This window comes from Gadus chalcogrammus, chromosome 8 (assembly GCF_026213295.1).
Source record: "Gadus chalcogrammus isolate NIFS_2021 chromosome 8, NIFS_Gcha_1.0, whole genome shotgun sequence".
Lineage (NCBI taxonomy): Eukaryota > Metazoa > Chordata > Actinopteri > Gadiformes > Gadidae > Gadus > Gadus chalcogrammus.
In genome coordinates, this window is record NC_079419.1 from 3,681,824 (window position 1) to 3,707,181 (window position 25,358).

Sequence of the window (25,358 nt, forward strand, 5' to 3'; positions counted from 1 at the left end):
AGACAGACACTGACTGCAAGTACTCACTGTCTCTGCCTGCATGGGAAACCAGACCTGTGGTAGTCCAAAACACTCTTTTAATTAGAAGATGAAATGTACGTTTGAATCCTACGGGAAAGAAGTATTGATTGTCCGAGGAGCAGAGAACTTGTGCACTGGCCTTGGTATAATTGATCGATGTTCATTGAGCATGAAGGGTGGTCAGGGAATTCATCTTCCAGGCCTGGGGTTGCCGGTTCAAACCGTGTGGTACAGTCCCGATCTTAAACCCCTGTGTCCTGCTGAAAGCCATATGGCTAGTAAGTAGTTAACTAGCATGCACTCTACACTGCACCAGATGAGTGTGGAGTCGGGATTTGAACCTGCAACTCGGATAATGTCATCTAATCCTGTGAATGTCTCAAAGAGCCCTTCCCGTCTCAGCTGGTGGTGCGGGTGCGCTGGGTTATTACCTGATGTGCACAGCGGGGTGGAGCCTCCCTGATGACCTGTGTGTGTCTCTTGTCTGTTTCAGGAGTGTGTGGGTGCTGCGGGCCCCTGAGGCCCCGCTACAAGCGCCTGGTAGACAACATCTTCCCAGAAGACCCCAAAGTAAGTAACCACTGGTGAACCCCTGTTAAGAGCCACGTCTGTTTGTAGCCCCATGTGTGGGGCTGGGACTGGGTGGTCCAGGACCTAATCCACAGAACCAATCCAACGTCCAAAGTCATACATGGAAGAAAAGATTTGAGTGATTTACCAAATACTTTTATGAGTAAATACTAACAGTATTGAGTATAGTAGCGTGTGTGTGTGTGTGTCTTTTATATTCATAAGCGACGATAACTTCAATAATGATCATGATACGCAGGCTAGTATGCTACACATGCTTTACGGTTAAACGTGACCGCTACAGTTTGTGTTGCCATGTTTTGCTCAATCATACATCAGAATCATAACAAGCGCGTTCTTTTTGTTCGTTTCTCTTTGTGAACAGCTCCTTAATGAGCTGTCAATGGTGCTGAGCGAAAAAACCTTCATCCTACAAAACCATGATTGGATTTTCAGTATCAAGATACACACAAAGATGTTGTTGTGGGGAAGCATATTTATAATTATATATATATATATATAGATATAGAGAGAGAGATATTAGCTGTGGCGTTAAGATAATTGGACTGTCATACTGGTCCCTGAAGCCTTAACGAGCTGAGGGATCTCGGATCATTAACATCGACATCACATTAACAACACATAACTCTCCCCCCCCCCCCCACCCCACACACACACAACCACGTACCGTCAGCCTGCCAAACGACCTCCGCTAATGACCTTGCTAAGTGCTAGCGTCGCGCAGCGTAGCAAAGAGACTCCTCTCCCGCCCTCCCCTCCCTCACACCCCTCCGTGTCGAGGTGAGTGCGTGAGGGAGATGTGTGCGTGAGGGAGGTGTGTGCGTGAGGGAGGTGGCTGTGTGAGCAGTGCGCTACAGACAGGGTTGCCAGGTTGGGCCAGATTTTCCGCCCAATCTGGCAACACTGACGCACCTGTCTGATGGATCTCAGCGGTAGGTTCTGGTGGGGGGGTGGAGGGGGTCCCTTGCTGTCAGCCGGCAGGTGGAGAGGGACCCGGTTCCGCTCTGCTGATCCTGACCTTGTCCATTTAATTATTACCAGTCTAGAGCTCAGCAGAGCTCTGTCTCTGGGGGGGGGGGGGGTCCTCAAAATGGCTTCATCTTCCTCCCTCTGGCCCCTGTGACGAGACGTCAGCTTGTCTCTTGGAATTGTGTGTTTCGATTGCCCCGAAACACGGTGTTCAATGGCTTTAAATCTTTAAGAAACAGTGGGGGGTTTATTTTGATTGGGAATTTTTTTTAAAGAATGATTGACAGTTGACTGTGTGAACAGGATCAGATATAGCTGGGGCTGAAATGGGTGTGTTAACCTACCTTGGAATCAAACGGCATTCCTAAGTGAGCATGTAATCAAATCGAAATGCTAATTACATTTTGAGGCCAAAATTAAATGTATGTATTAAAGTTACGCCTGGAACTTTGAATGCTTCCGAACCCAAGTCCTTGGTGTGTGTGTGTGTGTGTGTGTGTGTGTGTGTGTGTGTGTGTGTGTGTGTGTGTGTGTGTGTGTGTGTGTGTGTGTGTGTGTGTGTGTGTGTGTGTGTGTGTGTGTGTGTGTGTGTGTGATAAGATGTTCGGCGCTGTGTTTAAGGGGAGAACTGATTTCATGAGCATTATTCAGCACCGAGCCTCATAATGTGCACATTGTGGGCCGATGAAATAAATTGAATAAGTAGAGCTAAAGTTAATTAACAGAATTCATCACACTGCTATAATAACTGGAATAGGAACAGTCACACGAGTTAATGGGACGCAGTGTGTGTGTTGGATTAAGTTGATGTCAAGATATGTTCAGTAATGAGCTAATTCTTCAGTTCTTTGAAGCAAGTCAAATAAAGTGATATCACATGTGACCTGGTTGAAAGGGCCAGTGTCAACCAACTGGTGGACACACTGCTGCAGACAGTAAGAGAGAGTGACGTAAAGACTGAGATGGATAGTCAGAAAGAAAAGTGACATTAGGAGGGAGATGGAGGCGGTAAGAGAAAGCGTGACATTAAGAGTGAGATGGAGGCAGTAAGAGGGTGACATTAAGAGTGAGATGGAGGCAGTAAGAGAGTGACATTAAGAGTGAGATGGAGGCAGTAAGAGAGTGACATTAAGAGTGAGATGGAGGCAGTAAGAGAGTGACACTAAGAGTGAGATGGAGGCAGTAAGAGAATGACATTAAGAGTGAGATGCAGATAGTAAGAGAGTGACATTATGCGTGAGATGGAGACCGTAAGAGTGATATTAGGATTGAGATCGAGACAGTAAGAGAGAGATTGACCTTAGGAGTGAGATGGATACAGTAAGAGGGAGAGGGACATTAAGGGTGAGATGGAGCTGGTAAGAGAGAGGGTGTAATTAGGAGTGAGATGGAGCTGGTCAGAGAGAGGGTGACATTAGGAGTGAGATGGAGCTGGTAAGAGAGAGGGTGACATTAGGAGTGAGATGGAGCTGGTAAGAGAGAGGGTGACATTAGGAGTGAGATGGTGATGGTTAGAGAGAGGGTGACATTAGGAGTGAGATGGTGATGGTTAGAGAGAGGGTGACATTAGGAGTGAGATGGTGATGGTTAGAGAGAGGGTGACATTAGGAGTGAGATGGAGCTGGTAAGAGAGAGGGTGACATTAGGAGTGAGATGGTGATGGTTAGAGAGAGGGTGACATTAGGAGTGAGATGGTGATGGTTAGAGAGAGGGTGACATTAGGAGTGAGATGGTGATGGTTAGAGAGAGGGTGACATTAGGAGTGAGATGGAGCTGGTTAGAGAGAGGGTGACATTAGGAGTGAGATGGTGATGGTTAGAGAGAGGGTGACATTAGGAGTGAGATGGTGATGGTTAGAGAGAGGGAGACATTAGGAGTGAGATGGTGATGGTTAGAGAGGGTGACATTAGGAGTGAGATGGTGATGGTTAGAGAGAGGGTGACATTAGGAGTGAGCAAGAGAGAGCGACATGGAGAGACGGAGAGTGCCCATAACAGAAATAAAGAGACAGAGGGATGGGGAATGACAGAGGATGAGCAGAGTGGGAGTCAAAGACAGACGGACAAAGATGGAAATAAAACAGGTTACAGCTGGAGATATGTTGGCTGAGACAGCAAGGCAAATACTTCAGGGGATACTGAGAGAGAGATGGAGACAGGAGCAGAGAGAATGAGAGAGAGAGACAAAGATACAGAGCTACAGAGAGCGAGGGGCAGAGACACCCGTAGAGAGAGACAGACCTAAATGTGGAGAGAGACGGAGCGACACAAGCACACAATTTTAGGGGCAGCAGATGGAGCGATAGAATTAGAAAGAGAGGCTGAGGGAGGGAGAGAGGCTGTGGGAGGGGGAGATGGGGAGAGCAGATCTAGGGATAGAATTAGACAGATAGAGGCCGAGGGAGGGAGAGAGAGAGAGAGAGGGAGGGGGAAGGGAAGGGGTGATGGAAAGAGTTAGAGGCAGATAGAAACGGAGTCAGAGGAAGATGGAAACAAAGTGAGGGGAAGATCGAGAGAAAGGGAGTTAGAGGAAGATGGAGAGAAACAGAGTTAGAGGAAGATAGAGAGAAAGGGAGTTAGAGGAAGATAGAAACAGAGTTAGAGGAAGATAGAGAGAAAGCGAGTTAGAGGTAGATAGAGAGAAACAGAGTTAGAGGAAGATAGAAACAGAGTTAGAGGAAGATAGAGAGAAACAGAGTTAGAGGAAGATAGAGAGAAACAGAGTTAGAGGAAGATAGAGAGAAACAGAGTTAGAGGAAGATAGAGAGAAACAGAGTTAGAGGAAGATAGAGAGAAACAGAGTTAGAGGAAGATAGAAACAGAGAGTTGGAGGCAGATAGAAACGGAGAGAGTTGGAGGCAGATTGATGGAAACAGAGTTGGAGGCGGAGGGAACCGGCGAGAGAGGCAGGTAGAGCTCGAAGCTGAGGCCGCAGCGAGGTGACCTCTGACCCACGTGTCCCCAACAGGACGGGTTGAGTAAGTCGGACATGGAGAAGCTGACCTTCTACGCCGTTTCGGCGCCGGAGAAGCTGGACCGCATCGGGGCCTACCTGGCAGAGAGGCTGAGCCGGGACGTGGTCCGGCACCGCTACGGGTGAGCTGACCTCTGACCCCTCCTGACACAGTGCCGCCCTCCACACAGTACTAACATAGAACTGAAACACACAGTACTGGCATGGTACCACCCTGCACACAGTACTAACATAGAACTGAAACACACAGTACTGGCATAGTACCACCCTGCACACAGTACTAACATAGAACTGAAACACCCAGTACTGGCATAGTACCACCCTGCACACAGTGCTAAAAACTGAAAAAAAGTACTGGCATAGTAACACAGTACTAACATAGTACTGAAACGCATAATACTGGCATAGTACCAGAGTACTAATATGGTACCTACAGTACTCGCATAGTACATACTGAAACGCATAGTACTGGCATAGTACCAGAGTACTAATATGGTACCTACAGTACTCACATAGTACATACTGAAACACATAGTACCACAGTACTAATATGGTACCCACCTAAAGTACTCGCATAGTACCTACTGAAACACATAGTACCACAGAACGTTTCTGAAACACATAGTACTGGCATAGTACCACAGTACTACCATAGTACCAGAGAACTAACATGGTACTTACCTACAGTACACGTAGTACTCCCATAGTACCCCGGTACTGCCGTGGTACCACTAACACGGTAGAGGACGACGTGCAGCCCCAAAACAACGGGGCTCTTGTTGTTTTGGGGGAGACTTCTAGTGTTGGGGCAGCAGAACAGGCCTGGTGGACGACGGGACTAAAACCGTGAGATAGAAACGAGGAGCGGCGTCTCTTGAATGGACGGACTCCAGGGAACCCACAATCAATACCGGCAAGAAATGATGGATGTTTTATTAATTAGGGGGGAGGGAGGGAGAGGGAGAGGGAGGGAGGTCGGTCTCTCTGAGCGATGTCTCCCCCTGTTCAATGTCAGTGTCCCTCGCCCACACAGGCCAGCATACAGTCAGTCCACTCTTACCCATGTTTATGACCAGTTCACCATGATTAGAACTAGTTAGCAGCGCTAACCTGAGCCTGTGCTCCCTGCGACTGACCCCTCATCCGTCTCCAGGAACGTGGTGATCGCCATGGAGGCCCTGGACCAGCTGCTGATGGCTTGCCACTCCCAGAGCATCAAGCCCTTCGTGGAGAGCTTCCTCCACATGGTGGCAAAGCTGCTGGAGTCCCGGGAGCCAGACCTGCAGGTCCTAGGCACCAACTCAGTACGTACCCCTCACTCGATCTATACTGCTACATACTGGTACATACCAACTCAGTACGTACCCCTCACTCTATCTATACTGCTCCATACTACTACATACCAACTCAGTACGTACCCCTCCCTCGATCTATACTGCTCCATACTGCTACATACTACTACGTATTACTACACACGGTTTACCAACTCAGTAGGTACCCCTCCCTCTATCTATACTGCTCCATACTACTACATACCAACTCAGTACGTACCCCTCACTCTATCTATACTGCTGCATACTACTACATACCAACTCAGTACGTACCCCTCCCTCTATCTATACTGCTACATACTACTACATACCAACTCAGTACGTAACCCTCCCTCTATCTATACTGCTCCATACTACTACATACCAACTCAGTACGTACCCCTCCCCTCTATCTATACTGCTACATACTACTACATACCAACTCAGTACGTACCCCTCACTCTATCTATACTGCTACATACTACTACATACCAACTCAGTACGTAACCCTCCCTCTATCTATACTGCTCCATACTACTACATACCAACTCAGTACGTTACCCTCCCTCTATCTATACTGCTACATACTACTACGTACCAACTCAGTACGTACCCCTCCCTCTATCTATACTGCTCCATACTACTACATACCAACTCAGTACGTACCCCTCCCTCTATCTATACTGCTCCATACTACTACATACCAACTCAGTACGTACCCCTCACTCTATCTATACTGCTCCATACTACTACATACCAACTCAGTACGTACGCCTCCCTCTATCTATACTGCTCCATACTACTACATACCAACTCAGTACGTACCCCTCACTCTATCTATACTGCTCCATACTACTACATACCAACTCAGTACGTACCCCTCACTCTATCTATACTGCTCCATACTACTACATACCAACTCAGTACGTACCCCTCACTCTATCTATACTGCTGCATACTACTACATACCAACTCAGTACGTACCCCTCCCTCTATCTATACTGCTCCATACTACTACATACCAACTCAGTACGTACCCCTCCCTCTATCTATACTGCTCCATACTACTACATGCTACTACGTATTACTACATACGGTTTAACAACCCCTCCCTCTATCTATACTGCTACATACTAATAAATACTACTACATACCAACTCAGTACGTACCCCCTCCTTATACCTATATATATATATATATATATATATATATATATATATTAATACTTACTACTGCCCTTGCAACTCAGTATGTTCCCCACCTTATACCTATATTGCCACATACTAATGCATACTACCGCATACTACCGCATACTATTACATACTGGTTGATGGGGTTGGGAGGGAGTAGAAGTTGGTGGAGGATGTGGATTGGTGGTGCATGGGGTTGGGAGGGAGTAGAAGGTGGTGGAGGATGTGGATTGGTGGTGCATGGGGTTGGGAGGGTGTAGAAGGTGGTGGAGGATGTGGATTGGTGGTGCATGGGGTTGGGAGGGTGTAGAAGGTGGTGGAGGATGTGGATTGGTGGTGCATGGGGTTGGGAGGGTGTAGAAGGTGGTGGAGGATGTGGATTGGTGGTTCATGGGGTTGGGAGGGAGCAGAAGGTGGTGGAGGATGTGGATTGGTGGTTGATGGGGTTGGGAGGGAGTAGAAGGTGGTGGAGGATGTGGATTGGTGGTGCATGGGGTTGGGAGGGAGTAGAAGGTGGTGGAGGAGGTGGATTGGTGGTTCATGGGTTTGGGAGACGGCGGGGGATTAGTGTGTTGTTGCCGTTAGCTGGGAGCTGTGCTAATTAAATGAAGCTCCCAGACCTATCCTCACTTTAGGAGGAGTTGACAGCCTGGCAGAGGAAGGGGTGTGTGTGTGTGTGTGTGTGTGTGTGTGTGTGTGTGTGTGTGTGTGTGTGTGTGTGTGTGTGTGTGTGTGTGTGTGTGTGTGTGTGTGTGTGTGTGTGTGTGTGTGTGTGTGTGTGTGTGTGTGTGTGTGTAGGTGTGTATTGTGATGATGAAGTGTTCTTCATGAGTTGGAGTCGGCCGCGCTAAACAGGAGCATTCAGGGCTCCTCCCGGCGAGGCTGTGGTCCTGAACGACCTGGGTCTTCACGGGGCGAAACCAGCCAGGGGAAACATGTTGTTAATGCTATTTACATGTTGTATTATCAACATGTGAGTATGTAATACGTATACAGTGAAAATAACGTCTAAAGCACCCTATGATTGGAAAGAAGCTAAACTACCTACTCGTCTCGTTCTCTTCTCGTCTGTGAACCGAGTGGCTGACGCAAACGATCAAACATCTGAGACGGAGAGGCGAGTTACGACTCCGCCGTCGGACTGAGCGCGTCACGGCCCTCGAGTGTGATCCCCCACGCCGCCGTGTCCCCCTCTGTGATTGGCTGGCTCGGTAGTCGGGAGGTGAGGGCGCCTGTCGATCGGCCGGCCCCCCTCGGCGCCTCCCTTTGATCCGCGGCGCTCCTCCCCTGCCGTTGCGTGGAGCAGAGATTGACCCCTCGGGCGCGGTGCAGTGTTTACCGTCTCGGGGTGAACGCACACACGTCGTGCTGCCTCTCTCCGTCTTCACCTCCCTTGCTCCAGCTGGTTTGTTTACAAGATGGCCGTCCGGATAAGCGCTCTCCCCTCCCGGTGTCGGCCGTCCTTGGAGAAGGTCGAGCTAGTTCCTTGCGAATGAGGACCAGTGGCTAGCTGGCGTGCTATCCTACTAGCTTATTTTAATGGACAAACCTCCTCCTCCTCCTGATGTCTCCTCCTCCTCTTTAGTGTCCTACTCCTCCTCTAATGTCTCCTACTCCTCCTCTAATGTTTCCTACTCCTCCTCTAATGTCTCCTACTCCTCCTCTAATGTCTCCTACTCCTCCTCTAATGTCTCCTACTCCTCCTCTAATGTCTCCTACTCCTCCTCTAATGTTTCCTACTCCTCCTCTAATGTCTCCTCCTCCTCCTCTAATGTCTCCTACTCCTCCTCTAATGTCTCCTACTCCTCCTCTAATGTCTCCTACTCCTCCTCTAATGTCTCCTACTCCTCCTCTAATGTCTCCTACTCCTCCTCTAATGTCTCCTACTCCTCCTCTAATGTCTCCTACTCCTCCTCTAATGTCTCCTACTCCTCCTCTAATGTCCCCTACTCCTCCTCTAATGTCTCCTACTCCTCCTCTAATGTCTCCTACTCCTCCTCTAATGTCTCCTACTCCTCCTCTAATGTCTCCTACTCCTCCTCTAATGTCTCCTACTCCTCCTCTAATGTCTCCTACTCCTCCTCTTATGTCTCCTACTCCTCCTCTAATGTCTCCTACTCCTCCTCTAATGTCTCCTACTCCTCCTCTAATGTCTCCTACTCCTCCTCTAATGTCTCCTACTCCTCCTCTAATGTCCCCTACTCCTCCTCTAATGTCTCCTACTCCTCCTCTAATGTCTCCTACTCCTCCTCTAATGTCTCTTACTCCTCCTCTAATGTCTCCTACTCCTCCTCTTATGTCTCTTACTCCTCTATGACACATCTCCCTCTCCTTTAATTGGGCTTTCAGAAAAGCCCCCCAGGGAGGTGGGCATTTTATTAGCAACACATAGTGTGTCACGGTGATGTAAGGCGCACACACACGCACACACACACACACACACACACACACGAACACACACGCGCACGAACGAACACGAACACACACACACAGTGTCTGTCTGTGTCACGTTGAAATTAGCACACACACACACACTCATCCACGGAGCCTGGTCGCTAGAAGGCATCTGTGACATATGAAGGCCATTTCCCCGCCACTCGGCCTTATTTGCATGATTAGATCGGAGCTCAAACAATCCATCCTCCATCTTGTCTGGACTGGTCCATCCTGCAGGCCAGGATGTTTCTCCTCTGCTCCTCTTTGTCCACTCTGTTCTGTTCGGTCAAAGTCACGTTGAGGTCCCACAAAAACGCTCTGATGGCGGGCTGTGAACCGACGTTGATCTGGGCCCACGCCGTCCCCCTCTTCCTCTCCCACTTCCTCTGATGCCGGAGCGGGCAGGACCTTCAGCGGGGGAGGCCGCGCTGAAGGGTTCTCCTCTCCCCTCCTGTCGGGTTCTCCTCTCCCCTCCTGACGGGTTCTCCTCTCCCCTCTCCTGTCGGGTTCTCCTCTCCCCTCTCCTGTCGGGTTCTCCTCTCCCCTCTCCTGTCGGGTTCTCCTCTCCCCTCTCCTGTCGGATTCCCCTCTCCCCTCTCCTGTCGGATTCCCCTCTCCCCTCTCCTGTCGGGTTCTCCTCTCCCCTCTCCTGTCGGATTCCCCTCTCCCCTCTCCTGTCGGATTCCCCTCTCCCCTCTCCTGTCGGATTCTCCTCTCCCCTCTCCTGTCGGGTTCCCCTCTCCCCTCTCCTGTCGGGTTCTCCTCTCCTGTCGGGTTCTCCTCTCCCCTCTCCTGTCGGGTTCCCCTCTCCCCTCTTCTGTTGGGTTCTCCTCTCCTGTCGGGTTCCCCTCTCCCCTCTCCTGTCGGATTCCCCTCCCCCCTCTTCTGTCGGGTTCTCCTCTCCCCTCTCCTGTCGGGTTCTCCTCTCCCCTCTCCTGTCGGGTTCTCCTCTCCCCTCCTGTCGGGTTCCCCTCTCCTGTCGGGTTCCCCTCTCCCCTCTCCTGTCGGGTTCTCCTCTCCTGTCGGGTTCTCCTCTCTCCTCTCCCCTCTCCTGTCGGGTTCTCCTCTCCCCTCTCCAGTCAGGTTCTCCTCTCCTCTCCTGTCGGGTTCCCCTCTCCTGTCGGGTTCCCCTCTCCCCTCTCCTGTCGGGTTCTCCTCTCCTGTCGGGTTCCCCTCTCCCCTCTCCTGTCGGGTTCTCCTCTCCTGTCGGGTTCCCCTCTCCCCTCTCCTGTTGGGTTCTCCTCTCCTCTCCTGTCGGGTTCTCCTCTCTCGCGTCTGTTTGGCGTGCCCGTCTCCTTGACCCCCGTGAGATGCCGGGCGCGTTGGGGGGCTTGGAGGGGACCGCAGGCTAAACGTTTCTCGCCGTTGGACGACAAAAGCGGGGTTTTGGATCCGGGGCGGCCTTTGTGGGGGCTTCCATTAGGGAGGGGGGGGGGGGTGAGGTCTATTTCCAGCACCACAGCCGCCGCCGCCGCCACTAGCTAGCTGATGTCTCCTCTGAGTGTCTGCTGCATTCAGCGTTTGACACCGGTGCTTTATGCCCGCGCTAATTAAAATCCGGGCCGTTAAGGCTGTTTAAATCTGAATGCTGGGGGTGGGGAGAATTAACATGACGAATGGTTATCAGCTCTGCGCACACAGACACACACACACAGACAGAGAGACAGACGCACACGCACACAGACATGCACACACACACAGACAGACAGACACGGACACACAGAGACACATACAGACACAGACCCACACAGACACACACACACACAAACCAGCTGGTCTGAGCTCCATGAAAACATTTCAATCCCTGCCTTCCGATGCAGAGGTGCAGGGAAAGGACATGAAATGATGTCGTACTGCAACATATTCAAATTGCTTGGTTGGATTTTAGTTTTAATCCAATCATCCACGGTGAAACGGTCACAGAAGCCCTCTGGGCCGTTTTAAAGAGCTCACCAGAGCTCACCAGGCTAACTGGGGTCTGGGGATGGAGGATGCTAGTGTGAGAGCATTAGCATACCAACCAGGTCGGCCGCCCCATCAATCAGAGCGCGTCTCTCTCTCTCGTCCCCACAGTTTGTGAAGTTCGCCAACATCGAGGAGGACACGCCCTCGTACCACCGGCGCTACGACTTCTTCGTGTCCCAGTTCAGCGCCATGTGCCACTCCATGCACGAGGAGCCCGAGACACGCTCCAGGTACACACACACACATGCACATGCACTCCCTCCACACCACAGCCAGGCCTTGGGGGATCATTCCCTCTCTCCTCATTGGTCAGGGCTAACGACGCGAGCTACCTGTATTCATGTGGTTTGTAGTTGATGAGTTAATTAGTTAGTTCATTAGTTTGGAGATGAACTGCTATTGGTTTGGATGTAATGGAGCAGGGAGGAGCATCTGGCTCCTGTACGGATGGAACATTGGTTTTTCGTCAGTCAGTCTGTCTCTCTCTCCCTGTCTGTCTCTCTCTCTCTCTCAGTCTGTCTGTCTCTCTACCTGTCTCTCTCTCTTTACCTGGTTGGCTCTCTCGACCTGTCTGTCCCTCTGTTCGTCGCTGTCATTCTACATGTCTGTCACTCTCTACCTGTCTGTCTGTCTGTCTCTCCCTTTCGGTCTTTCTCTCGACCAGTCTCTCTCTCTCCCTGTCTGTCTGTCTCCCTGTCTGCTTCTCTCCCGGTCTCTCTCTCTCTCTCTCTCTCTCCCTGTCTGTCTTTCTACCTGTCAGTCTGTAGGATCTGGGTGGCGGGATACTCGGGGCCTGAAGGGCGTGGTGAGGGAGCCTGAACCTGTCTCTCTCTCTCTCTCTGTCTGTCTGTAGGATCCGGGTGGCGGGTATCAGAGGCCTGCAGGGCGTGGTGAGGAAGACGGTGAACGACGAGCTGCAGGCCATCATCTGGGAGCCGCAGCACATGGACAAGCTGATCCCCTCCATGCTGTTCAACATGCAGGACGCCCAAGACCTCGACAGGTAGCCCACATGGTCCCTCTTTTCCTTACCCGAATCAACCAAAATCCAGCGGTATTTTCGGTTGACCGGTGGCCATGTTCGATGACCTGCTAGCCCGGGTTGGTGCCAGGGTCTCCCGGTAGGCTCAAGCTCAACGCTGCTTGGCCATCACGGCTAAGTGTCACGCGTAGGAACGTAAAAAGGCGCGTTATTGAGGTGCGTAAAACGTGTGTAACTCGTCTACGCACCTAAACCAATGGTTCCCTATGCAAAAATTTTGATTTTCTAAGCCTCTAACGCGCGTAATGCGGTCGGCGCTGCCGTACCTTAACGCCTTGATGTAGCGCCTCGTCAGGACCCGTCTGAGCGTGTGCCAGACAGATGGCGCTTCCTGTGGCTGTCATGGCGACAGTCCGACTTCCTGTTGCCGAGCAAACAAATACGCATGCACACACACATACACCCACGTGCACGCTTGCGCAAATGCACAAGCACAAACACAGCCCGGAGCCCAGAATATATCTTTAATCCTTTCTTTTTTTGAATAAACCCCAGCCTCCGTCACACTGTCGCAGCCTTTTTTCTCTGTAAGTCTGTCTCTGTCTCGCTCTCGCTCTGTCTATCTCTCTGTCTGTCTGTCTGTCTGTCTGTCTGTCTGTCTGTCTGTCTGTCTGTCTGTCTGTCTGTCTGTCTGTCTGTCTGTCTGTCTGTCTGTCTGTCTGTCTGTCTGTCTGTCTGATTGTCGCTGCTTGTCTGTCTGACTGTCGCTGTTTGTCTGTCCTGGTCTATCTCTCTCCTCACTTTATCCCTCTCTGTCTGTCTCTCTCTGTCTGTGACACACACACACACACACACACACACACACACACACACACACACACACACACACACACACACACACACACACACACACACACACACACACACACACACACACACACACACACACACACACACACACACACACACACACACACACACACACACACACACGTTTCCCTACCTCCTAATCCCAGTCCTGTAGCTTTCTTTCTTTTGGGCTTTGTTTGTCAGTTTATTTCTCATCTTGCCCGCACCTCATTCCTCACGCCCAGATTCTCTGCCACGGCCTGGTTCTCCCCCTTGGACCCTCCTAGGTTCCCCCAGATCCCCCTCAGTCCCCCCGGATCCCCAGCCCCAGGTACCTGAGACGGGGCGCCCAACCCTGGTGTCTCACCCCAGGAGGGCTGCCTGCTCCCTGGGGAACGGAGGGGTCGGGAGGTGGGGGGTGCTGGGTGGATGCTCTTCTCCTGCATGCGTCACTCTCTGCTCTCCTCCCGCTCCTCCTCCTACTTTCCCTTCTCTTTGAGGACTCGCCTCTTCCTCTGCGTTCTCCTCCCCTCCCATCATCCGTCATTCCTTTATTAATTCCTCCTCCAACTCCCCCTCCCCCTCCCCACCTTATCCTCCAAGTAGTTTCCATGTCAACACACATCTATTTTTAGAGCCACCCCCAAATCCCCACCCATCCCGGCCCCCCCTCTGACTTCAATGTCTCTGTACCTAGAACTCTGCCTCCATCCTCTGCCTCCACCCTCAGCCTCCTCTTCCTCCACCCTCAGCCTTCACCCTCCGCCTCCACCCTCAGCATCCTCGGCCTCCACCCTCCGCCTCCACCCTCAGCTTCCTTCCGCCTCCCCAGCCTCCACCCTCTGCCTCCTCAGCCTCCACCCTCCGCCTCCACCCTCTGCCTCCTCAGCCTCCACCCTCTGCCGCCTCAGCCTCCACCCTCCGCCTCCACCCTCTGCCTCCTCAGCCTCCACCCTCTGCCTCCTCAGCCTCCACCCTCTGCCTCCTCAGCCTCCTCAGCCTCCACCCTCTGCCTCCTCAGCCTCCACCCTCAGCCTCCTCAGCCTCCAAGACAGGAGGAATGGCAGCCGTTCTGTTTCTCAGACCATCTTCCCCCTTTCTTAGAAATGGCTGAACGGTTCATGTTCCCTTCTTGCCGTTCTGTGTTCTTCAGTAGACTACGTCTTTGAGATGAACCTCTTCAGGGCTGTTCTCCTGTGGAGACCAGCTTCACATCAACGGTTAAGCGAACCACCACCAGCAGCGTGTTATTCACCCCCCCCCCTCTTAACGAGGGTCAGTTTCAGACGTCTGGGGCTTAATGAGCCAGTCTGTCGCTATGACGACCACCGGCAGGCAATTAAACGCTCAATGTGACAAACTGGCCCACCGTGCCGAGCACCATTTCAAGACCCCGGTACGCCCAGGAAGAAGACTCAGTTTGGTCTGTGTAGTGTTCCCAGTGGAACCCCTCCTCCCAACACAAGAGATATCTGACTATAGGTCCCAAGGATCCTTCCAGGTCGGAATCAAACCCCTAACCCTGGCAGCGCCCAATAGAAAACTGGATCAGTTGTAGAGCGTGGTTGTACTGGGATGCTCCCAGTATCCCCCAGTAAAAGACTGGTACATCCTCTTTGGTGTTTGTGTAAATTCAAAGGCTCCTGGTCAACTTTCAGGAGAGAGAGGAGAGAGTGAGAGGGAGGGAGAGAAGGAGTGGGAGGGAGAGAGGGAGAGAAGGAGAGGGAGGGAGGGAGGGAGGGAGGGAGAGAGGGAGAGAGGGAGAGAAGGAGAGGGAGGGAGAGAGTGAGAGGGAGGGAGAGAGCGATAGGGAGAGGGAGATCTAGCTCGTTCGCCCAGCCCAAAAAGAAGCAGAGCAGCTTGATGCATCTTTTCTTAGCCCTGATCGATGTGGTCTCAGCGGGGGTCTGAGCACCAGAACCATCCGGTCTCTGGCGTCCATCCATCTCCAGCCCCCCCCGAGAGAATAACATACTCTTCCTCCCTGACGTCTGCATGTCACTGCTGGAACAACAAGGTTTTTATTAACTGAAACTATTCAATATTCGGCTGTACTTTCTACTCCTTACATTTTCAAAAAACACTTGCTACTTGAGTATTATTACATTTGAGGGGAAATATCGTTTGTTTATTTATTTTACATCATTGCGTGCCTTCAAAACATCAAGACAGATTTCACCCAAAATGGAAAGGACAACATCACACAGAATAGACGATCCTTCCTCTGTGAATCCATCAGTGCGTATCAGGCAGACAGACGTAGCGAGATGAAAAGGGCATAAAACACGCAGAGCAGGGAGACTTCTCCGTGAGGAGCGGTGTCTGGGAGAACTAGAAGCCTAGTGAGGATGGATGAAAGTGAAGCCGCACACACCGCAGATTCAGCGCAGCGCTCTCAAGACGTTCCCCGTCCGCGGCCGTGCTCAGGAGAACTGTTTGAAGTGGTCGCTCTGATAAGTATTCTTTGCGAATGCTTCGAGTCCTGTAGAGATGAGGGAATTTCTAACAAAGGGGTTTAGGGCTTAATTAAACGAGAAGTGCGTTCTTGTTTTGATCATAATGTTTTAAGTAATGTGGCTGACATTGAAAAAATATTTAACGTTGAAGCGAAGTTGATGTTCAGTATATAGTTTGTTTTATTTGAAGTCAGAATGGTTCAACTTTAACAGTCTGGTATGTTGGATTTGCACAGAAATTCTGCTTGCGTAAAGAATTTGTGTACTTTATTTCTTTTCAAGAAGTAAATTCATTCATAAAAATATTCAGCCAAATTCCCATTAGATTTGCCCCCCTTTAGAATATTCCCGCAGGAATGCTACAAAAATAATGTATCCAGCTGAATATTTCCACTACAAATCTTCCCCAGAACATTTCCACTAGAATAGGATATTACCACTAGGATATTACCAGCTGAATCCTACCACTAGAACATTACCAGCTGAATCCTACCACTAGAACATTACCAGCTGAATCTCTTCAGTAGAGTGTCACCAGTAGAGTGTCACCAGTAGAGTGTCACCAGTAGAGTGTCGCCAGTAGAGTGTCGCCAGTAGAGTGTCACCAGTAGAGTGTCACCAGTAGAGTGTCACCAGTAGAGTGTCACCAGTAGAGTGACACTCTACTGGTGTCGCCAGTAGAGTGTCGCCAGTAGAGTGTCGCCAGTAGAGTGTCGCCAGTAGAGTGTCGCCAGTAGAGTGTCGCCAGTAGAGTGTCGCCAGTAGAGTGTCACCAGTAGAGTGTCACCAGTAGAGTGTCACCAGTAGAGTGTCGCCAGTAGAGTGTCGCCAGTAGAGTGTCACCAGTAGAGTGTCGCCAGTAGAGTGTCGCCAGTAGAGTGCCTCCAGTAGAGTGTCACCAGTAGAGTGTCACCAGTAGAGTGTCACCAGTAGAGTGTCGCCAGTAGAGTGTCACCAGTAGAGTGCCTCCACCATAACACCCCCAGCTGAACCCCTCACCCAGAACGCTGGCAGTCAGACGGGCTGGGATGGCTCCAGCTGTGTCTGTGGGTTCATTCACAGCGCTGTGAGCAGGCTATAAATAGAACGCTCAGGTTATTGGATGAGTTGGGACTGCCGTACCGAAGCCCCCCAGCAGACATCCTGTCATGATCCGGCAGACGACGCAGAGAGTCTGAATCTCTCTCGGCTTAACGGCACTAATAATTAATGGCTCGGCACCAGGGCATAAAGACGCGAGCTCTCAGTGTTACTCAGCGTTATGTAATGTTATGATCTCCACCTCCACGCCGCACACTGCTCAATGCAGGGCTAGGCAGGCTAGCCAGGTGGGGAGCTACATTGTGGGCTAGGCAGGTGGAGAGCTAGGCTAGGCAGGTGGAGAGCTAGAAGCTAGGCAGGTGGAGAGCTAGAAGCTAGGCAGGTGGAGAGCTAGAAGCTAGGCATGCTAGGCTATGCTAGGCATATGTTCTTTGATGGTAGATCAAAGAGAAAGTGCTTTCCAATAAATCTAGGGCTGAAAATGTAAAACGTGCATAAATCAATTATTATTCCAACAACGGAAAATAGATTAAAGGAAAATTAAGATGCTATCTGATTAATCTCTCGCGCTTCATCTCTCTTCCACATCTCTCTCTCTCTTTCTCTTTCTCTTTCTCTTTCTCTTTCTCTCTTTCTCCCTCCCCCCAGGGTGGGGCACCCCGCCAGCCCCTCGGTGGGGGGCCAGGAGCCCGACCCGGACCACCAGGAGGACCCAGTGGTCCTGGCTGAGAGCTGCTTCAGAGAGCTGCTGGGTCGCGCCGCGTACGGGAACATGAACAACGCAGTCAGACCGGTCCTGGTGTAGGTTCACTACACACGCACGCACTCACTCACAACCACACACTTACTCACACACATACTCACTCACTCACTCACTCACTCACTCACTCACTCACTCACTCACTCACTCACTCACTCACTCACTCACTCACTCACTCACTCACTCACTCACTCACTCACTCACTCACTCACTCACTCACTCACTCACTCACTCACTCACTCACTCACTCACTCACTCACTTTGGGGAGTTCACTCACTCCAATCAAACAAATACTCACTCCCTCACAATCCCACACCTACTCACTCACTCACAATCGCACTCACTAATTGACTGACCGACTGAATGACTCACAATCACTTGCTCTGCCACAATCTTACTCACAATCTCACTCACTCTCAATCACACACACACACACACAACCACACACTCTGGGGAGTTCACACACAGACACAGACGCCCACACACACACAGTCTACCTGTCTTTCTTGACCAGGGCACACAGTGACATGTTCTTTTTCTCTGCAGTCACCTCGACAACCATCACCTGTGGGACCCGAACGAGTTTGCCGTTTCCTGTTTCAGAATCATCATGTACTCCATCCAGGTAAAGCCCCGCCCCCTCTCCCACAGCCTCCGATCAAGAACTGTGTGTGTGTCTGTGTGTCTGTGTCTGTGCGCGTGCAAACACCACTCACTAGTTGTGAGTTGTTTGGTGACACGCAAACTTTTTTGCAAGGTCAATAGAAGCATATTTCCTATGTAACGTTATACTGTATAATTATGTATTTATTTAACCATATTATTATTATTATTATTTTATTTCTGGTAAGACTATAGACATTGGGACTCATTGGTCGGCACCATAGCCACCAACCTTTTGTATACTAATCACAAGACGCCGTTATCCAATGGGACTTTTTTTAGATACAGGTGGCCTAGAGCCAGCAGACCTCGGGGATCGAACCCTGAACTGCGTCTCAACGTATGTGCTCCCCCCAGGCGCAGCACTCCCACCATGTGATCCAGCAGGTACTGAACCACCTGGACACCCACGGCCGCAACACGCCCCGGGTCCGGGCCGGCATCGTCCAAGTGCTGCTGGAAACCGTTGCCATCGCCGCCAAGGGCTCTGTTGGTACGTCACTCTGTCCGCTCTAGCTCTATAGAGCCTGCATTGATACACTCTGACCCCTCTAGCTCTATAGAGCCTGCATTAATATACTCTGACCGCTCAAGCTAGAGTGGTCAGAGTGTATTAATGCAGGCTCCATAGAGCTAGAGCGGTCCGAGTGAATTAATGCAGGCTCTGTAGAGCTAGAGCGGTCCGAGTGAATTAATGCAGGCTCTTTAGAGCTAGAGCGGTCAGAGTGTATTAATGCAGGCTCTATAGAGCTAAAGCACTCTGACCGCTCTAGCTCTACAGAGCCTGCATTAATACACTCTGACCGCTCTAGCTCTATAGAGCCTGCATTAATACACTCTGACCGCTCTAGCTCTACAGAGCCTGCATTAATACACTCTGATCGCTCTAGCTCTATAGAGCCTGCATTAATACACTCTGACCGCTCTAGCTCTACAGAGCCTGCATTAATACACTCTGACCGCTCTAGCTCTGTAGAGCTTGCATTAATACACTCTGACCGCTGTAGCTCTATGGAGCCTGCAATGATACACTCTGAACGCTGTAGCTCTATAGAGCCTGCATTAATACACTCTGACATTTCTAGCTCTATAGAGCCTGCATTAATACACTCTGACCGCTTTAGCTCTATAGAGCCTGCATTAATATACTCTGACCGCTCTAGCTCTACAGAGCCTGCATTAATTCACTCGGACTGCTCTAGCTCTATTGAGCCTGCATTAATACACTCTGACCACTCTAGCTCTATGGAGCCTGCATTATTACACTCTGACCGCTCTAGCTCTATAGAGCCTGCATTAATACACTCTGACCGCTCTAGCTCTATAGAGCATGCATTAATACAAAAAACTCTGACCGCTCTAGCTCTATAGAGCCTGCATTAATACAAGAAACTCTGACCGCTCTAGGTCTATAGAGTCAACATAATAACAAGTCACTCTGACCGCTCTAGCTCTATAGGCAAGGCAAGGCAATTCTCCATCTCTTTCTTCTTTCTTTCTCCGTCTCTCTAGCTCTCACTCCCTCTCCCTCACTCTCCTACTCACTCTCTCTGGCTCCAGTGGATGTCATATTCAGTCTGCTCTGATGCTGTCATCCTTGTGTTAATGTGTTGTTGTGTGATAATTAACACCCACCATGCAAGTATTTGTCATTCTCTATGAGTGACAAACGACACTCGACTCGTTCCGGAGAGAACTACCGCTGGCCGGTTGCAAATGGTTCTTTAACTGGTTCTGACTTGTTCCGGCCAGTCAGAGCCGTATTGTTTCGTACAGACTGCATGTTGTCTGTGTCAGGTGAATGGGTATCGAACATTAGCTAAAGTCTCCCCATGTGTGCTGCTGTTCCAAACCCCTAAAACCCTTCAGACCAATAAAGAAACTTTTGACAGGTTTGACTCAAGAGTTCAAAAGACCAAACCCCTTCGAACCGGAATGCCAGACTCCCACCAACCTCTGGCTGGGTATGTGACCGTAGCTAGTTAGCTAGATAGCATAGCTCCCTCCTGGTTAGGTATGTGACCGTAGCTTGTTATCATAGCGCCCTCCACCATTTAGGGATGTTACTGTCGCTAAATAGCATAGCTCCCACCTCTGGTTATGTAAGTGACTGTAGCTAGCTCACTAGAAGGCATAGCTGCCACCAGTGGTTACGTATGTGACTGTAGCTAGCTCGCTAGATAGCATAGCTCCCACCTCCAGTTAGGTATGTGACTGTAGAGAGCTAGCTAGCTAGCTAGATAGCATAGCTCTGACTTCTGTTTATGTATATGAGCGTAGCTATTTAGCTAGATAGCATATCTCCCTCCTCCAGTGTAGTATGTGACTTTTGCTAGCTCGCTTGATAGCATAGCTCCCACCTCCGGTTTAGTATGTGAGTGTAGCTAGCTAGCTTAATGGATAGCATAGCTTCCACGTCTGTTTATGTATGGACAGTAGCTAGCTAGCGACTGTAGCTAGTTTGCTAGATAGCATAGTACCTCTTCGAGAGCGTGACCGCTGGTCCACCTTGTGTGTGTGTGTACTCCTGGCTAGTGTGTGTTAACTGATGGTGTGTGTGTTCTCCAGGCTTGTGTGTGTGTTACTGATGCGGTGTGTGTTCTCCAGGCTTGTTTGTGTGTTTACTGATGGTGTGTGTGTTCTCCAGGCTTGTGTGTGTGTGTTAACTGATGCGGTCTGTGTTCTCCACGCTTGTGTGCGTGTTACCTGATGCGGTGTGTGTTCTCAAGGCTTGTGTGTGTGTTACCTGATGCGGTGTGTGTTCTCAAGGCTTGTGTGTGTGTTAACTGATGCGTTGTGTGTTCTCCAGGCTTGTGTGTGTGTGTTAACTGATACGGTGTGTGTTCTCCAGGCTTGTGTGTGTGTGTGTTACCTGATGCGGTGTGTGTTCTCCAGGCTTGTGTGTGTGTTCTCCAGGCTTGTGTGTGTGTTAACTGATGCGGTGTGTGTTCTCCAGGCTTATGTGTGTGTTTACTGATGGTGTGTGTGTTCTCCAGGCTTGTGTGTGTTAACTGATGCGGTGTGTGTTCTCCAGGCTTGTGTGTGTGTTTACTGATGGTGTGTGTGTTCTCCAGGCTTGTGCGCGTGTTAACTGATGCGGTGTGTGTTCTCCAGGCTTGTGTGTGTGTTTACTGATGGTGTGTGTGTTCTCCAGGCTTGTGTGTGTGTTCTCCAGGCTTGTGTGTGCGTTAACTGATGCAGTATGTGTTCTCCAGGCTTGTGTGTGTGTTAACTGATGCGGTGTGTGTTCTCCAGGCTTGTGTGTGTGTTAACTGATGCGGTGTGTTCTCCAGGCCCCACAGTGCTGGAGGTCTTCAACACGCTGCTGAAGCACCTGAGGATCAGCGTGGACCTGGAGCTGGGGGAGGGGCCTCGCCGGGCGTCGGCCGCCAGCGCGTCGTCAGGGCGATTCAAGGAGAGCGAGGAGCGCATCGTCCAGAACGCCATCATTCAGACCATCGGTACCACAAAACTTTATTGAAACGGTTTCCGTAACACCACCATACAGACCAGGGGTCTTCAACGTTTTTTACAGGCCAAGGACCCCCAAACTGATGGAGGGATGGAGCGGGGACCCCCTACTTATATATTGTATAAAATTGTGTTTTATATTAAACTGGTCCTATGGTGCCATGTATAACTGTACCTTGTTATTACGCATTCAATACTAAGATATGCAAATATTACACAGGTTCAAATATTCATGTTTTCATTTTGAACATGTGCAAGGTACAATGTGTAGGGAGGCCATGCCACTGCCATTCATAAACAGAACATAATAAACTGATACCTGCCAAGATCAACAATGTCTGTCAGTTGCATGTAATCATGCATAAAAGCTATTCTAATGGACATTTTTAAAACATAACTCTAACATAACATAACTAAAAATCTGTGATGTTTGTTAGTGTCTTTCTTATCACTCCGCAAATAGTCCGGCAACTTATGAACCCCAGCGTGTCCGGTTGCTAAGCGGCGTCAACGTCTTTGTCAGAATATTTCTCTGCTGATGGCTTATCTTCCCGATAATGACCGGCGTTCTGTACATTATCCCTTGCGTAACAGCACTCTCTCTCTCCCAACAGTCTTGGCTGCGCACTCTCATCCAAATACGTATTGTTTTCGGCGGAGGAGGGGGTTAGATATAAAGACCGGACGAGAACTGTCCTCCTTAATTGGAGGAGCAGGCAGAGAAAAGCTCTCTGCTGGGCTTTCATTACAAATACATAAAAGTGTCGCAGCCAGTCCAGATGTGTCAGGTGTGCGCCCTCCTTTGTTCTTATGTTCAATACTGTCTAGCACCTGTGGATTACCTTTGGATGTGCGCAACACCCATCTTTTAAGGTGTGCGCGAGAGACATACGAACGTACCACTTATGTAAATGCCATACATATAGTACATTCGCATGATAGGAATAGATCTATTCCGATTAGAAATAGGATCAAAAGTGTCCATGTAAACGTGGCTAGTGTGTTGGATTCATGTTAATGTGTATTTAAAGACGTTTCAATTTGTGGAAAAAATTGCGGGGGAATATAGTACCTCTGTGGACCCCCTGTTGAAGACCTCTGATACAGACCATCGGTACCACAAACTTTATTTAAACTGTTCCGTAACGCAATGATACAGACCATCGGTACGACACAACTTTATTCAAATGCATCGGTAACGAGTACATCGGTACCACAAAACTTTATTTAAACGGTTCCGTAACACCATCATACAGACCATCGGTACCACAAAACTTTATTTAAAGGTTACCGTAACACCAACATACAGACCATCGGTACCACAAAACTTTATTTAAACGGTTCCGTAACACCATCATACAGACCATCGGTACCACAAAACTTTATTTAAACGGTTCCGTATCACCATCATACAGACCATCGGTACCACAAAACTTTATTAAAATGGTTCTTTAACGCCACACTTTCCTGTGTGTGTGTGTGTGTGTGTGTGTGTGTGTGTGTGTGTGTGTGTGTGTGTGTGTGTGTGTGTGTGTGTGTGTGTGTGTGTGTGTGTGTGTGTGTGTGTGTGTGTGTGTGTGTGTGTGTGTGTGTGTGTGTGTGCAGGGTTCTTCGGCGGTAACCTTCCTGACTACCAGCGTGCGGAGGTGATGATGTTCATCATGGGGAAGATCCCGGTGTACGGGACACCCTGCCACTCCATGGACACGGTCAGGATAGGGTGAGACTCTACACACAGCACCGACGCAACACACAAGGCACTGACGCTAAACACACACAAGGCACTGACACTAAACACACACAAGGCACTGACACAACACAAACGTCATATATATTAAATTTTTTATATTTTATATATTTATCTTATTATATATTTGTTACATATTTTATTGATATATATTTATTTTCATATATATATACATTTATTTTATTTTATTTATATATATTTTTTAATATTCTATGTATTTTTTTTCAATTATATTTAATTATATATATATATATATATATATATATACTTATAATGTCCCTCGGCTCTTTCTCTGTGTGTGTGTGTTTGTTTTATTTTCTCCTTGAAAGTGGGCTACAGCAAATTGTTGGCATCAAGCTAACCGTGCGTGCGTGTGTGCACAGTTCATGTCTTGTGGGCTCGTTGGTCGTGTCTGACGATGCGTCTCCCTCGCTGATCAGAGGATGACATCGTCTTCGGTTCCCCTCTCCTGAAGAGCGTTAGAACGTGTCCTTCAACACAGAGCAGAGCCGTAGTGGAGGCGGGTTCCTTCAACACAGAGCAGAGCCGTAGTGGAGACGGGTTCCTTCAACACAGAGCAGAGCCGTAGTGGAGATGGGTTCCTTCAACACAGAGCAGAGCCGTAGTGGAGACGGGTTCCTTCAACACAGAGCAGAGCCGTAGTGGAGACGGGTTCCTTCAACACAGAGCAGAGCCGTAGTGGAGACGGGTTCCTTCAACACAGAGCAGAGCCGTAGTGGAGACGGGTTAACAACACAGAGCAGAGCCTTAGTGGAGACGGGTTCCTTCAACACAGAGCAGAGCCGTAGTGGAGACGGGTTCCTTCAACACAGAGCAGAGCCGTAGTGGAGACGGGTTAACAACACAGAGCAGAGCCTTAGTGGAGACGGGTTAACAACACAGAGCAGAGCCGTAGTGGAGACGGGTTCCTTCAACACTGAAGGAACACTGAAGTGATTTCCTACATCATTAAAAGCCTATTTGATGAGTGACAGGGTGTTGTCAATAAGGGTGTCTCTTGGCCGAAGGCTCTGGGATTGAAAGGCCTGGGTTAAAAGGAAACCCTAACATTCAAGAGACCTCAAAGGAAACGGCGTCCGTGACGTTTGAGTGTTTGATTCCTGAGAAGGCAGTCCTCTGCTAAGAGGCTGGGGAGAGATGTGACGGGATGTTACCTATGGTCCCGGCTGGGGATTCAGGTGTCGGGGAAGACGGAACAGGACAGTAATGGCATTCAAAATAGATTTTACAACCGTTTTAAAAATGCACAAACATACATTTTTTAAAAGATAAAAAAATAATGCAGTAAAAAACACGCGTCTAAAGGCTTCGGCTGACGTCGTTTTTGGGGGACTGCTCCTTTAAGGAGCCCCGTGCTGGGGGGGTGACTCAGACTGTGTGGTTGTCTGGTGTGTTGTTCCGCTCCATGCCTCGGCCAAGCAATCTGCTGCCTCCAGGCCGTCTGAGGTTATCAGAACCAGAATCTTCCTGAGGAAGTGTCCTGGTGATTTGAACCTAACTTTCATACCAGGCTGCCTTTGTCACGCTGGGGAAGTGGTTTCTGATTTAATTTGCAGGTGACTGAAAAGGTGTAGAAATAACCTGAACACTCTTCAGCTCTCCTCTCCTCTTTCTCTTCTCCTCGACTTATCTCATACCCCCTCCCTCCTCTGCTCTTCTGTCCCCCTCTCCCCTATCCTCTCTCTCCTGTCTCCTCCTGCTCACGATGTCTGCGCTCTGTCCTCCTCTCCTCTCTCCTCCTGCTCACTTTGTCTCTCCTCTGTATCCCCCTCTCTCCTCTTCTGTCTCCTCCTGCTCTCTGTGACTCTCTGTGTCCTCCTGCTTCTCTCCTCTGTGTCTTCTCCTCTCTCCTCTCTCCTCCTGTTCACAGTGTCTCTCCTCTCTCCTCCTCTCCCCTCTCCTCTCTCCCCTC

General features: G+C 49.8%; 1 protein-coding gene across 1 annotated transcript in view; it reads left to right on the forward strand.

Moving 5' to 3' along the window:
* The window catches only part of efr3a (EFR3 homolog A (S. cerevisiae)), a 74,431-nt gene that overhangs the window by 26,261 nt on the left and 22,812 nt on the right, over positions 1–25,358 (forward strand). The window contains exons 2-11 of the mRNA XM_056596095.1: positions 515–591; positions 4,549–4,676; positions 5,708–5,858; positions 11,564–11,685; positions 12,309–12,458; positions 17,432–17,584; positions 18,091–18,169; positions 18,565–18,700; positions 21,501–21,668; positions 23,284–23,398. Coding sequence (XP_056452070.1) covers positions 515–591; positions 4,549–4,676; positions 5,708–5,858; positions 11,564–11,685; positions 12,309–12,458; positions 17,432–17,584; positions 18,091–18,169; positions 18,565–18,700; positions 21,501–21,668; positions 23,284–23,398 — 1,279 coding nt within the window. The remainder of the gene's footprint in view (positions 1–514; positions 592–4,548; positions 4,677–5,707; positions 5,859–11,563; positions 11,686–12,308; positions 12,459–17,431; positions 17,585–18,090; positions 18,170–18,564; positions 18,701–21,500; positions 21,669–23,283; positions 23,399–25,358) is intronic.